The sequence below is a fragment of the Bos mutus genome, chromosome 3 (assembly GCF_027580195.1).
Source record: "Bos mutus isolate GX-2022 chromosome 3, NWIPB_WYAK_1.1, whole genome shotgun sequence".
Classification (NCBI taxonomy): domain Eukaryota; kingdom Metazoa; phylum Chordata; class Mammalia; order Artiodactyla; family Bovidae; genus Bos; species Bos mutus.
Genome location: NC_091619.1, coordinates 111,884,204 through 111,897,529, shown reverse-complemented (window position 1 = coordinate 111,897,529; position 13,326 = coordinate 111,884,204). Strand labels below are relative to the sequence as shown.

The 13,326-nt window shown below is 48.7% G+C and overlaps 1 protein-coding gene across 1 annotated transcript; it reads left to right on the top strand.

The window, feature by feature from the left end:
• The first annotated feature begins 10,422 nt into the window (after positions 1-10,422).
• On the top strand, positions 10,423-12,719 carry ARL4C (ARF like GTPase 4C). Its single transcript, XM_005910980.2, has one exon. The coding sequence runs from the start codon at positions 10,956-10,958 to the stop codon at positions 11,532-11,534; it is 579 nt and encodes a 192-aa protein (XP_005911042.1). The 5' UTR covers positions 10,423-10,955; the 3' UTR covers positions 11,535-12,719.
• Positions 12,720-13,326: the final 607 nt, after the last annotated feature.

Here is a 13,326-nt window from a genome sequence, read left to right as displayed (position 1 = left end):
TCCAAACCCATGTCCATTGTGTTGGTGATGCCATCCAACCAGCTCATCCTCTGTCATCCCCTTCTCCTCCTGCCCCCAATCTTTCCAAGTATCAGGGTCTTTTCCAATGAGTCAGATCTTCGCATCAGGTGGCCAAAGTATTGGAGTTTCAGCTTTAACATTCGTCCCTCCAATGAACACCCAGGACTGATCTCCTTTAGGATGGACTGGTTGGATCTCCTCGTAGTCCAAGGGACTCTCAAGAGTCTTCTCCAATACCACAGTTCAAAAGCATCAGTTCTTCAGTGCTCAGCTTTCTTTATAGTCCAACTCTCACATCTACACATGACCACTGGAAAACCATAGCCTTGACTAGATGGACCTTTTTTGGCAAAGTAACGTCTCTGCTTTTTAATACGCTGTCTGGTTTGGTCATAACTGTCCTTCCAAGGAGTAAGCGTCTTTTAATTTCATAGCTGTAATCACCATCTTCAGTGATTTTGGAGCCCAGAAAAATAAAGTCTGACACTGTTTCCACTGTTTCCCCATCTATTTCCCATGAAGTGATGGGACCAATGCCATGATCTTAGTTTTCTGAATGTTGAGCTTTAAGCCAACTTTTTTCACTCTCCTCTTTCACTTTCATCAAGAGGCTCTTTAGTTCTTCTTCACTTTCTGCCATAAGGATGGTGTCATCTGCATATCTGAGGTTATTGATATTTCTCCTGGCAATCTTGATTCCAGCTTGTGCTTCCTCCAGCCCAGTGTTTCTCATGATGTACTCTGCATAGAAGTAAATAAGCAATATACAATATACAGCCTTGATGTACTCCTTTTCCTATTTGGAACCAGTCTGCTGTTCCATGTCCAGTTCTGTTGCTTCCTGACCTGTATACAGGTTTCTGAATGGCAAACCACTTCAGTATTCTTGCCTCGAGAAACCCATGAACAGTATGAAAAGGGTGGTTTTCTTAGAGAAATGCTTTAAGAAGGATGACACGATCAGCAGGATCCGGTGAAAGGCCAGGTAAGCAAGGAACACAAAGGCCTTGGGTGTTTCCTGTGGTCACCAGTGCCCTTAGGAGAGTGGATTTAGGACATAGCAGAGGGCAGGAGCAAGAAAGTGAAAGGGATTTTCTAAGATTGATGGAGCAGAGCTTCAGGTTACATAAACCCAGTGTAGTTCATAAAGAGAAATAATCATCTCGAGTGGGTATGTCTCTAACAGATGCAGCAGGAGCCAAAGAACTCTATTCTGATACTTGAGCTATTTTCACAGAGAGGACAGAGCCACATGGAGCCAGCTGTCATGCTGGAAGGGAAGAGACCTCCTGAGTGACCGCACCATAGAGAAAGCCAGAGCAGGCACCACCCTGCCCTCCTCCACCACGGCTAAGAGCCACCAGGGCTTGATGAAGGCATAAAAGCACGATTGTTCCCATCTCTCTTGGGTCCAGCCAACTAGGTTTTAATTAAATGAAAATAATAGGCATCTCCGTTCACCTGGGGAGGAGGAGGGAGGCAACGCGAAGGAATCCAAGTTTCCATCAAACACTATTCGGTTCATGGGGTAGAACTCTAATCACTGGGAGTTATTGTTACCTGTTTATTTTTTCCCCCTCCTCTTTCATCACTGTGGCTATGAGAGTCAAAATTTAATTATGGTGATTGAATTATTAAAGGACTCAGAAATAACTTTTGCATACCAAGCTTTTTCCTCCCCTTCAGCTGAAAAGACTGGCGCTAACGTGAGGATTTTCTGTCATTTTAGCAGCCCTAAGTCCTGAGTTGCAATGTGTCTGGTCTTGATGTCCTTGATAAAAGTTCACTTCAGAGATAAAATTTAAGGCGAGATCGAAAATGGTCTTATAGAAGAATCTTATCTGAAAATAATATTGACAGGAAAGATAATGACTTCTAAATTTTCATACCTATTTCAGTCATATAATAGAGACTGACTATTGATAATGAAGACAGGAATGGGGAAAAAAAACAAACAAAACTTTTAGCTTTTTTTTTTTTTTGCCCCAAACAGAAACAACCACTAAATGTTCATAGTAGCGACTGTTGGAAAAATGAGAACCTGAATTATTTCAGCTTTGTTGCTTCACAGAAATCAGAAATGAGGCAACCTGAACTGGAATTTTGGTTTGTTTGTTTCTCATGAAAACCATCAGAGAAGGCAATGGCACCCCACTCCAGTACTCTTGCCTGGAAAATCCCATGGACGGAGGAGCCTGGTGGGCTGCAGTCCATGAGGTCGCACAGAGTCGGACACGACTGAAGTGACTTAGCAGCAACAGTAGCATGAAAACCATGAACTTGAATGGAGAGATCCTTTTCTTTTTAACCGAAATATAATTAATTTACAATGTTGCTTTAGTTTCAGGTGTACAGCAATGTGATTCAGTTTAAAATATATGTAATATATATGTACATACATGAAATATATTTATGTGTATATATATGTACATATATACGTACTTCCTTTGTCTGAAGGAAGTCAGACAAAGAAAAATATGATATCACTTATACGTAGAATCTAAAAAATAATACAATGAATTTGCTTATGAAACAGAAACAGACTCACAGATGTAGAAAACAAACTTATGGTTACCGAAGGGGAAAGTAGGAGGGCGGGGATGAATGAAGAGCGCGCGCTCAGTCGTGTCCCATTCTTTTCGACCTACTGGACTGCAGCCCTCCAGGCTTCTCATGGGATTCTCCAGGCAAGAGTATTGGAGCGGGTTGCCATTTCCTCCTCCAGAGGATCTTCCCGACCCAGGGTTTTAACCCGAGTCTCCTGTGTCTCCTGCATTGGCAGGAAGATTCTTTTACCACTGAACCACCTGAGAAGCCCTAAATTAAGAGTAGATCCTTTTTAATTCCGGGCATCTGACCTCTTGCATGAAACAAAAGTCTGTAAGCATAACAGAATCATATTTAACTCCACCAAAATCTACTGCCCTTCCCGCAAAATTCCCCTGGGAACCAATGTGTCTTAGTCCCTTCTATGTGTCCTCTGATACAGGCACTCCTCCGAAGATGAGCCTCTCTGGGCCCGACCCACTCCAGGACTCTGAGGGTGTGATCCCTTAGCGGGGATCTCCGCTAAGGAAACACTCCCGCCAAAGAACTTCCATCCTGGACCACCTGGCTTTGGCTGCTTCAAGCCTTATTCTTTCTCTGCCCAACTGGCCTCCTTTATTTTCAACTTCTGGTCCCCTCTCCCTTTATGGCTGCCTGCCCTGTGAATTAAATGCAAAAATTGATTTCTTCCAATCTCTTACCTCAGCTGGATTTCCTGCATGCTGATCTCCTCTCTCTTCCATTAATTTGTGATTCTTTGAACAGGTTTCCTGGTGACATCCCTACAGACTCTGCCAGGTTCCTGGTCCCCAGTCTTGGTCAATAATAACCCTTCCTAGTCTGCCCTGGAGACAAGACCCGAATCTGCATCTGAGAATCAACACCTCCAAGCTCTGAGCCCCAAAGAGAAGCACTTTCTCAGTTTAACACATGGGGCTCTAAGAGATCTAGTCACACAGCCCCAAAGAATCAGGTTCAAGTATCCATTCATCCATTCAATACATACGGATGGAACATTTCTTGCATGAGGCAAGAGGCAAATCAGCCTCTGGAGGCATTCATCTCTTATACAAGAAGCTCAGTAGAGGGCACTCCTGTATTATGATAGTTAAGAATAGGAGGCCGTGAACCTGAACCCAGGGATCTAATCAGAAAAGGCAAATAATCACACACACTCTATGCTTGTGGACACACACATCCTGTTCTGATATTTATCCTTGTGAAAGTGTGGACGTGTGAGTCACTCAGTCATATCCGACTCTTTGCAATACTATGGACTGTAGACCATCAGGTTCCTCTGTCCAAGGAATTCTCCAGGCAAGAATACTGGAGTGGGTTGCCATTCCCTTCTCCAGGGGATCTTCCTAACCCAGGGATCCAACCCAAGTCTCCTGCATTTCAGGTGAATTCTTTTACCATCTGAGCCACAGTAGCCACACTCAGCTGTGGATGGGATGCTCACCTTTGAATCTTATGTCGTGAACTTTCCTAAGCCAAAAATAATAACGATGAAATATATTGCTCTCTTCACTGGATAGACTCAAAAATTGTTTTAATTGGGGGCACACTTGATTTCTAAGCCCTTCAAGAAGAAAAGAGAGAGAATAGTTTGCAATTTCAGAATCACTGCGAAGTGATTGCATTGTTTACTGGAACTGAGTCCTTTTCTGGATGTAGACGCATTTTGATGCAGATGAAAATGAAAAGGAAATGTTCCTGTTGCTGGATGTGAAACTCATCTCAGGCAAGATCACAAGTGCACATCATTCTTTGAGAAACATCTTACTGTGATTAATTAAAATGAAGAGAGTAGCACACTGCAGCCACTATTTTGGCAACCACTGAGATTCAAACAGCTATGCCCGTTATAGAACTGGTTTTCTTTCTTTCTTCTCCTTTTTTTGCAGGTATCATGGGTAACCTTTATAGAGCTTACTTACTCACTATGCGTGCGTGCTTAGTCACTAAGTCGTGTCTAGCTCTTTTGCAACCCCATGGACTATAGCCTACCAGACTCCTCTGTCCATGCGATGTTCCCAGGCAAAAATACTGGAGTGGTTGCCATTTCCTTTGGGCTTCCCTGGTGACTCAGATAGTAAAGAATCTGCCTGTGATGTGGGAGACCCAGGTTCAATCCCTGGGTTGGGAAGATCCCCTGGAGAAGGGAATGGCTTCCCATTTCAGGATTCTTGCCTGGAGAATCCCATGGACAGAGAAGCCTGGCGGGCTACAGTCCTAGGGGTCATAAACAGTCAGACTAACACTACTATTTAATACTTAACCCTACTACAGGTTTAGCCTCTGGGCCCCATCCATCGGCATAACACTAGTACTAAGCAACTGACACTACTGCTACCACCATTTTCTTCTGCAGGAGATCTTCCTGACCCAGGAACGGAACACATGTCTCCTGCATTGCGGGTGGATTCTTTACCATTGAGTCACAAGGGTAACCCACATGGCGTGCCAAGTACCATGCCAAACACTTGACATGTATTACTTCATTTCACCTTCACAACCACCATGTGTTAGGTAGATTTTAGAAATGGGGAGCTCAAGAAATGGTAACCTAGGTATTACCATGTGGCCGGAACATGGTGGGACATGTCTAGCACCCACTCAATCTGTCCACACAGCCCAGACCATAGCCGGGTCACTATGTTCAAAGTGGGCCTTGCGTTTCTGACATCGTGGTAAACGTTACTTTCTGTCTCATAATTCCAAGGTTTTTCCATTGAAATTTGTATTGGAAGGAACGTTGACTCAGCTAAATGGCATTTTTATGTGTTAGAAGTTAAAGTATCCACTGTAAATTCAACTTATCACCTGGTGAGTGAAATTAGACTGTAGTACGGTTGCTATTCAATTACGGTGAGTTGCTGTTTAATGGCCTGTTCTGGAAGGCTCTATTAATGTCTATTAATCTACTTTTTCTACTGGACAACAGACAGCCCTTTATTACTAAATCCCACAATGGGAGGTACAAAGTGTGCAGGCTGCAGTCAAAATCACACTAGCTGTAATTAGCACAAAACCAAGAAAACACACCGGATGTTTTACTCAAATACTGCCCTCCTACTATCCTTAAAATAAATGCTAGACATGACAGGAGAGATGCAAATAAGAGAAAGGAGTCTACAGGAAGATCATTTGTGAGAGCCAGATAGAGAAGGTTCTAGTCTGATCTGCCTTTATCCAGAGGCCCAGGTCCCAGGCTACTAATCTAAGTCCAGTCTCGGCTGGCACCCAGCCTAGACCCTGTCTGTAGCAAAGAGGAAGGAGAGAGAAGTCAGGCTCTTGAGAAGGTGGCTATCTAGGAATTAGGCTCAAGAGAGCCAGAAAATCAGTTGGAAAACAAAATCCTGTCTTCCCAGGGTTCCCAATAACTGAAATGAAATCATTATAAATCACACTGACATCTGTTATTTTTGCTTACTCACTCCTGTTAGCCCTTTGGGAGCAGATAGAAGGCTGATTCTTCTTTGGGAACCACCCTCCCCAGGTTTAGCCTCTGGGCCCCATCCATCGCAACTGACACTACTGCTACCACCATTTTCTTCTGCAGGAGATCTTCCTGACCCAGGAACGGAACACATGTCTCCTGCATTGCGGGTGGATTCTTTACCATTGAGTCACAAGGGTAACCCACATGGCGTGCCAAGTACCATGCCAAACACTTGACATGTATTACTTCATTTCACCTTCACAACCACCATGTGTTAGGTAGATTTTAGAAATGGGGAGCTCAAGAAATGGTAACCTAGGTATTACCATGTGGCCGGAACATGGTGGGACATGTCTAGCACCCACTCAATCTGTCCACACAGCCCAGACCATAGCCGGGTCACTATGTTCAAAGTGGGCCTTGCGTTTCTGACATCGTGGTAAACGTTACTTTCTGTCTCATAATTCCAAGGTTTTCCATTGAAATTTGTATAGGAAGGAACGTTGACTCAGCTAAATGGCATTTTTATGTGTTAGAAGTTAAAGTATCCACTGTAAATTCAACTTATCACCTGGTGAGTGAAATTAGACTGTAGTACGGTTGCTATTCAATTACGGTGAGTTGCTGTTTAATGGCCTGTTCTGGAAGGCTCTATTAATGTCTATTAATCTACTTTTTCTACTGGACAACAGACAGCCCTTTATTACTAAATCCCACAATGGGAGGTACAAAGTGTGCAGGCTGCAGTCAAAATCACACTAGCTGTAATTAGCACAAAACCAAGAAAACACACCGGATGTTTTACTCAAATACTGCCCTCCTACTATCCTTAAAATAAATGCTAGACATGACAGGGAGAGATGCAAATAAGAGAAAGGAGTCTACAGGAAGATCATTTGTGAGAGCCAGATAGAGAAGGTTCTAGTCTGATCTGCCTTTATCCAGAGGCCCAGGTCCCAGGCTACTAATCTAAGTCCAGTCTCGGGCTGGCACCCAGCCTAGACCCTGTCTGTAGCAAAGAGGAAGGAGAGAGAAGTCAGGCTCTTGAGAAGGTGGCTATCTAGGAATTAGGCTTCGAAGAGAGCCAGAAAAATCAGTTGGAAAACAAAATCCTGTCTTCCCAGGGTTCCCAATAACTGAAATGAAATCATTATAAATCACACTGACATCTGTTATTTTTGCTTACTCACTCCTGTTAGCCCTTTGGGGAGCAGATAGAAGGCTGATTCTTCTTTGGGAACCACCCCTCCCCAGGTTTAGCCTCTGGGCCCCATCCATCGGCATGCTCCATCCTTCTGGACAGTAGTACCTGATACATTGCTGGGCCAGACAGGCCAGAGGGATATGTCCTCCCGGCTTTAGCCCCAGACACTGGGAAAAAGATCCACCTTTTTCTTTCTAGGATCTACACCAAGGATGTGAGCCCAGACTTGCCAGTAGGAAAAACAGATCAATGCAGAGGAAAACAGGAGACAGACTGATCTAAGGACTTCTGAGATCCATGGCTTCTAGACATGCCTGAACTTTTCTTTGTATCAGTGAATCTGTTATTCAGTTATTCTGTTATTCAGCTCAGTTGTGTTCTACTCTTTGCAACCCCATGGACTGCATCACACCAGGCTTCCCTGTCCTTCACCATCTGCCAGAGTTTGCTCAAACTAATGTCCATTGAATCAGTGATGCTATCCAACAATCTCATCCTCTGTCATCCCCTTTTCCTCCTGCCCTCAATCTTTTCCAGCATCAGGGTCTTTTCCAATGAGTCAGCTCTTTGCATCAAGTGGCCAAAGACTGGAGCTTCAGCTTCAGCATCAGTCCTTCCAATGAATATTCAGGGTAGATTTCCTTTAAGATTGACTGGTTTGATCTCCTTGCAGTCCAAGGGAATCTCAAGAGTCCTCTCTGGCACCACAGTTTGAAAGCATAAAATTCTTCAGTGCTCAGCCTTCTTTATGGTCCCTCTCTCACATCCATATATGACTACTGGAAAAACCATAGCTTTGACTAGGTGGACCTTTGTAGGCAAACTAATATCTCTGCTTTTTAATGCACCATCTAGATTTGCCATAGATTTTCTTTCAAAGAGCAAACATCTTTTAATTTCATGGCTGCAATGATTTTGGAGCCCAAGAAAATAAAATCCGCCACTGTTTCCATTGTTTCCCCATCTACTTGCCATGAAGTGGTGGGACTGGATGTCATGGTCTTTGTTTTTTGAATATTGAGTTTTAAGCCAGATTTTTCACTCTCCTCTTTTACTTTCATTAAGAGACTCATTAGTTCCTGTTCACTTTCTGCCATAAGGGTGGTGTCTGCATATCTGAGGTTATTGATATTTCTCCCAGCAATCTTGATTCCAGCTTATGCTTCATCCAGTCTGGCATTCCGCATGATGTACTCTGCATATGAGTTAAATAAGCAGGGTGACAATATACAACCTTCACGTATTCCTTTCCCAATTTTGAACCAGTATGTTGTTCCATGTCTCATTCTAACTGTTGCTTCTTGTCCTGCATACAGGTTTCTCAGGAGACAGGTCAGGTGGTCTGGTATTCACACGCCTTTAAGAATTTTCCAGTTTGTTGTGATCCACAGAGTCAAAGGCTTTGTAGTCAATGAAGCAGAAGTAGATGTTTTTTGGAATTCTCTTGCTTTTTCTATGACCCAATGGATATTGGCAATTTGAGTGGAATTTCTGTCTTTCACAACTGAATTCAGGTTGCTTACAACTTCATTCCCTGTTAACTTAGTGTGTGGGTAAGGTGGGGAGTAGGAGACAGCAGCAAGCCCTCAGCTCCTGGCATGAATACCACTGGGTGGGGAGAAGGCCGTCTGCAGGTAGGTTCCACCCTGGCCAAGTCAAGTGCCTGAGCCTTGGTTTCCTCATCTGGCACATTGGACAGAATGATCCACTAGGACTTTTCCAGCCCTGGACCCAGTCTGAGTGGTTGCTGCCACCAGGGAAGTCCCCAAAGGAAGGATGCTTGGTCCTGCCATCAACACAAAGTCTTCTCATATGGTTCAGTACAAACAAAATCACCTATTTTATCACAGCTTGTGAAAGGAAGGTGGTAAAGGAAAGCTTTTCTATAATAATTTGGTTTTCACCCATCAATGGTTATCAGGCTCATTTCCATCCCCCTAGACTCCATTTCCCTCTTCCTGCCTCATAAGTTGGAGTTGGGAAGAAGCCCCTGTCCATACTGCCTCTGCTTCTCCTCCTCCAGAGCCCCAGGTGCATATCGGCAATGTTCACTCAGTTTCCTCTGCACCCTCAGAGGATGAGCCTTGGTTATGTGCTTACCAACTAGGATGAGAGCGCTGAATCAGAGTGATGGGAGAAGCCAGCCAGGGGCTGGGCACTGGTGCCTGTGACCTATGGTGTAACCTACTCCGAGCTGCTGACACATTTTTGTTTCAGGCCTAAATCCTCCTGGAGCACCAGTCGCAGGAGGATTGGTTCACCTGTGGGCAGGTGGTTCTCAGTTCTCAAAGTACAGTGGGTGGTAGAGGGTGCTCTCCTGAGATGCTCACACTTGACCTGGGATGTCTGCGCAGACGCTGGGGACAAAAACAAGGTAGCAAAGGAACTGTCTGGGGCTGGTGAGTCGTCGGAGCTATCTGGGGACAGACAAGTCTCCTTAAATGAAGCCAGGCCTCCGGGGCGATCTGGGCGCAGGTCTGGGCCCCAGGGCAGCGGTGATCCCTTGGAGACCCCATCCTGTGGAGACCCCACCCCATCCCCCCGGAGTTCTGGCAGGGAAGCGAGCCAGGGTACCAGGGAGGGTCAGTGTACTGGGCACCGCAAAGGCCACGTGCCCGGGCTGGCTCCTTGCGGCCCACGCCCTCCTTTCCCCTCTCCTGAGTGAGGGAGTCTGGTGGTCGGGGGCCTGATCCACAGCCCTCTCTCCCCAGAGGGGGCACTCTCACCCCACCTCCACCTTGGATGGTCCCCAGTCCCTCGGGCAGAGCTGCCCCGGCCCGCCTTGCCCTGGACTCTGGACCCCCGGCTCTGGCTGGCTCCCTGAGGCCGGCTGCGCCTCCCACGCTGCAGTCCCGCCGGGCAGTCGGTCCGGCCTGGGGCTGGCGGGGCGTGGAGTTCCGGGAGCTATTTTTACAAGATGCGTCAGAGAGCCGACGCGGGAAGAGCCGGCAGCTCGGGGGCCCATTATCTGGGTGCGGCGCGGGAGGAGACAACCAGGGCGATTTCGAAAGGTCTGAAAGGCGCGAAAGCGGCCCGCCGGGCTGGGAGGTCCACGCCCGACCCGGGGCGGGGCGAGGGGCGGGGCCGTCGGTACGGGGGCACCACGAAGGGGCGGGGCCATAGGGGCGGGGCGAGGGCGGAGCCTCCTAGGGGCGGAGCCGGGCGCCCTCCCGCCGCTGCAGGCTGGCGGCGGCGGCGGTGGCGGCGCGGGGACTGTGGGGACAGCCAGGCGACCGCGCCGGCAGCGAAGTCCGGGGAAGCCCACGCCCCGCCTGCGCCTCCGAGGCGCGCCCTGGGAGTGGGATTGGCCCAGCGGCTGCGCCGCCCAGGCAGAGGCGAGCGCTCGGCGCTCGGAGCCCGGAACCGGCAGCAGCGGAGAGCCAGGGCAGCGGCTGGAGCGCGGGGGCGCGGCCCGAGGAAGCAGCAGAGAGAGGGCCGGGGCCGGCGGGGGAGGGCGACGGGCGCGAGCAGCCCTCGGCGCCGCAGCGGAGACTTCGCAGGAGACAAAGCCCATCGGGAGAGACGCGATGCCCGGCCGGCGCGGGCGCGGGGGCCGCGGCGTCTGAGCGCGCCGAGCCGTGCGCCCCGGGGACTCCAAGCCCGGGCCGGTGCGGGCGGCTGAGGGCGGCAGGCGGGGCCCAGGTGCGCCCGCCCGCGTCGGGCCCGTAACTGCTCGGCAGGGCGGGGGGCGGCGCCCTCCCGCCGCAGCCGCAGTGGCCGGCGCCGCAGCGAGGAGCCATGGGCAACATCTCCTCCAACATCTCGGCCTTCCAGTCGCTGCACATCGTCATGCTGGGCTTGGACTCGGCCGGCAAGACCACGGTGCTCTACCGGCTCAAGTTCAACGAGTTCGTGAACACCGTGCCCACCATCGGCTTCAACACGGAGAAGATCAAGCTAAGCAACGGCACGGCCAAGGGCATCAGCTGCCACTTCTGGGACGTGGGCGGCCAGGAGAAGCTTCGGCCGCTGTGGAAGTCCTACAGCCGCTGCACGGACGGCATCATCTACGTGGTGGACTCGGTGGACGTGGACCGGCTGGAGGAGGCCAAGACAGAGCTGCACAAGGTGACCAAGTTCGCAGAGAACCAGGGCACGCCGCTGCTGGTCATCGCCAACAAGCAGGACCTGCCCAAGTCGCTGCCTGTGGCGGAGATCGAGAAGCAGCTGGCGCTGCACGAGCTCATCCCGGCCACCACCTACCACGTCCAGCCGGCGTGCGCCATCATCGGCGAGGGCCTCACCGAGGGCATGGACAAGCTGTACGAGATGATCCTGAAACGCAGGAAGTCCCTCAAGCAGAAGAAGAAGCGGTAATGCTCTGGGCGGCGACGTTCCGGAGCTAGGCGCGGGGAGCGAGCGAGTCCGGAATGAATGAATGAAAGGCTGTGTGGCCCGCGCGCCCGCGAACAAAGACAGCGAACCAAAGCGACGCTTCGAATTTTTAAAGCGGAGTCTCTGCACCCACATGCAGGACTGGTGACTTAACCTGGTATGTAGGCAAGCTGGCCAGCCTGCGCTCGACCTGCCCCCACCCCCAGCTCAGGGGTCCTTTTGTCTGAACGCCGGAGCTACTCAGGGGGTGGGGGACCCGGCTGGGGAGTGGACGTGCAGGTCCCACCGTCCGCCCTGCTGGCCCAGGTTGGAAGGCTCAGATATCAGAGACAAAAGCGATTTCCTCCTACTCCAGCGGGGCCAGAAGTTCAGGCTTCCCCGCCCTCACGGGGGATCGCACCTGTGAGCTACCTGAGGTATGCGGCTCCCAGAACCCCGGGAGTTCCCATCTGGGGGCACGGTGGCAGTGGGAGGTGCGGGGGGACAACCTCTCCTTGGGCTATGAAAGCTGGATAATTTTATGTCACAGGGCAGGCCCCTGTGAAAATCCATTTGCCCTGCTCTGGGCCCAAACGAGGTGGTGGTTTGGGCCATCAGAGGACTGCGTGGAACAGTACCGCAGAAGGAAGGCGCGGGGCGCTGCGCTGGCCTGGGCTGGGGGATGGCCGCGAAGAACGCCCCTTTCCTGGTGCTTTGTGGTAGCTTCAGAAGACCAGTTTTGTTGAGAACTGCTTTTCAGCCTGGAATCAGACATCTTCCAGATGGTTTGGACCCTGTCCATGTGTAGGTCATTATCACACAAAGAGACCAATAAAAAAAAATTAAAAACAAGAAACTGTTGGAGGTGGTGGCAAATGATGCATTTACTCTTTGCAGAATAGTTAAAGGTGTTTAAAGGGTAAGGCTCCTGACGTCAGTCCTGGATGGGGTGTGTGTAGATACAGTGCTGTGTAATCGACATACATTTCTAGACCCATATGTGTGGAATCTTCAATTTTTTTTTTTTTTTAGCCTGCTGATTGGTTTGTGTGAGCACACCAGCTGCAGATGTGTGCTGAATGACAAGCGGGTTTTGGCAAGGGATGTCTCTTGTAATCCTAACCGCTTGATGATGGGTTATGGTTTTCAGACATTTTTTTTTCCTTAAAAAAATCTGCTACGAATGAATACTCCCCATAGAAATACTCAATTTAGGGAAAAAAAAAAAAAAAAAGACTTTGCCCTTTTAGATCCCTTTACGCTGCAAGTGGCGACATGTTCAAATTTCTAATTTGGTTCATTGTGGCCTATCTGGTTTAAGTATTTTCATTGCAAATGTCTCATTAGAGTATTTGATGTTACGCACCAACAGACAAAAGCCCACCTTGTTGCAAAAGCCAACCTCATTGCATGGATTTCCAGGCGAGGGAAAAGCACAAGGAGGTCCTTCCTGATTCCTGCTTGTGGGAACTGGTTGCAGAGCAAATGCAGACACAGTGAGCGCTTGGGATGAAAGAAAGCATGTGACGTAATGGTCACCTGTCCTCAGGCTCCTCACAGTTTACTTGAAAGAGGCTTTGGAAATAAAGTGAAAGAAGAAGAAATACCTATTTTTAATAATGTAATTTAAAAAATCCTTTATAATCAGGACTGAGTCTTGGTTTGCAGAAGCTGTCATTCACCCCCAAACACAGTATCAAAAGGGAAACTTACTGTGTGATTTTGATTTCTTCTTTAAATCCATGTTTACAGGTAGGATTATGTCCCCCCCCCATCCACGAATAATGATAAATTT